The sequence below is a fragment of the Sinocyclocheilus grahami genome, unplaced genomic scaffold, assembly GCF_001515645.1.
Source record: "Sinocyclocheilus grahami isolate Dianchi unplaced genomic scaffold, SAMN03320097.WGS_v1.1 scaffold464.1, whole genome shotgun sequence".
Taxonomy (NCBI): domain Eukaryota; kingdom Metazoa; phylum Chordata; class Actinopteri; order Cypriniformes; family Cyprinidae; genus Sinocyclocheilus; species Sinocyclocheilus grahami.
The window spans coordinates 641943-643276 of NW_015505643.1; the positions used below are offsets into that span (position 1 = coordinate 641943).

At 36.4% G+C, this 1334-nt stretch overlaps 1 protein-coding gene across 1 annotated transcript in view; it reads right to left on the bottom strand.

Moving 5' to 3' along the window:
• LOC107553082 (integrin alpha-11-like) overlaps positions 1-1334 on the bottom strand; it is a 52295-nt gene that overhangs the window by 29264 nt on the left and 21697 nt on the right. Inside the window, exon 3 of the mRNA XM_016235179.1 lies at positions 61-173. Within this exon, the coding sequence (XP_016090665.1) occupies positions 61-173 (113 nt within the window). The remainder of the gene's footprint in view (positions 1-60; positions 174-1334) is intronic.

A 1334-nucleotide genomic window follows, 5' to 3' on the forward strand; every position in this document is an offset into this window, starting at 1 on the left:
ATATATATATATAAATAATTAAGACAAAAGTGTGAAAATGAACTCTGCAAATCATTATACCAAGATTGAGTTTAGTGCAGCTGGGTCCACCAGATCTTCTGCTTAAGGGACATTTATACACGTCTCCCGTCTGATGCTGTCCATTTGTTTCCAGTGGGGCTCCTACCAGTAACCTAGAAACATCCACAATCCAAACATATAAATATTACTTTTGACACACTACAATATTCATCTAACACAAATGTCAGAAGAAACACACAAGCAGGTGTGTGATCCACTTCCTCGTAAATAATACGGCCAGAAGACTGTTGATTTAAGCTCCCTCTGAAAACAGGGACGTTTAAAAGAGGTTAGAGGAAGTGAAACAAAGAGAGATGGCAGGTGAGTGGAATCTACTGGCAAAGGAATGTTTAAACAGGTTTAAGCTGAATGTTGATGTCTGAGGTTATGTATCGATGGGAGCACGCAGGGTGGTTAGGTATGTGAGACTCTACTGAAATCTGTCTGTGTGTGTGTTGAAATATGTATCCTATGACCCATACTGAATAAACACATCGCTCCATTAACGCTGACATGCTTTACATGTAATACTGCTCCTGCAGAGAGCAATCAGGGACACACACATCACTCAGATGCAGTAGCAGTAGCACTGTAGGGAGCAGTACATACTTTTCATGGCTCTCAGAAGCATGCAGCTTTTAAAAGCAAAGGCCGTCACTTTCACTAAATAGCTGTAGAGGACTCATTGAACTAGTCACAGATCACTGGAATACTAAACATTTTTAAACACAGCAAGATGTGTACTTCCAATTGTTTATGCAAGAGACGCAGAATTCTTTCATGCTGATAGTGGTCTCAAGGGAGAGAGAAAACTAGCTTGACTTCACATTTACGTGCCTGTGCCAGGTCAGGATGGGCTCTTAAATGTCATTCAGAACCCCATAATTAGTTTATGGTGAGGTGGTACCATTAAATAGACTGTCAGGCGTAATTCTTTGCATTGGGGTCAGAGAGTGACAGTAAAACTAATCTAATAAATAATCATGGGAAACAAAAGTCCATTTACTGCAAAAGAGCTATTTTATGATCCTCAGGTTATTTGTCTGCCTTTTAAAGAGTAGCTCTCATGCAAAATGCTGCATTTTTTTAAGAGCAGCATATCAGTTCTTTGCAAAACACACACAAACAAACAAACAAAAAAAGAGCATAAAGAAAAAATACCAAATAAAGAGATAATATTTTTAATGTATTTTAAATATAATTTATTTTAAAATATAAGTATGGTTTATATATATATATATATATATATATATATATATATATATATATATATA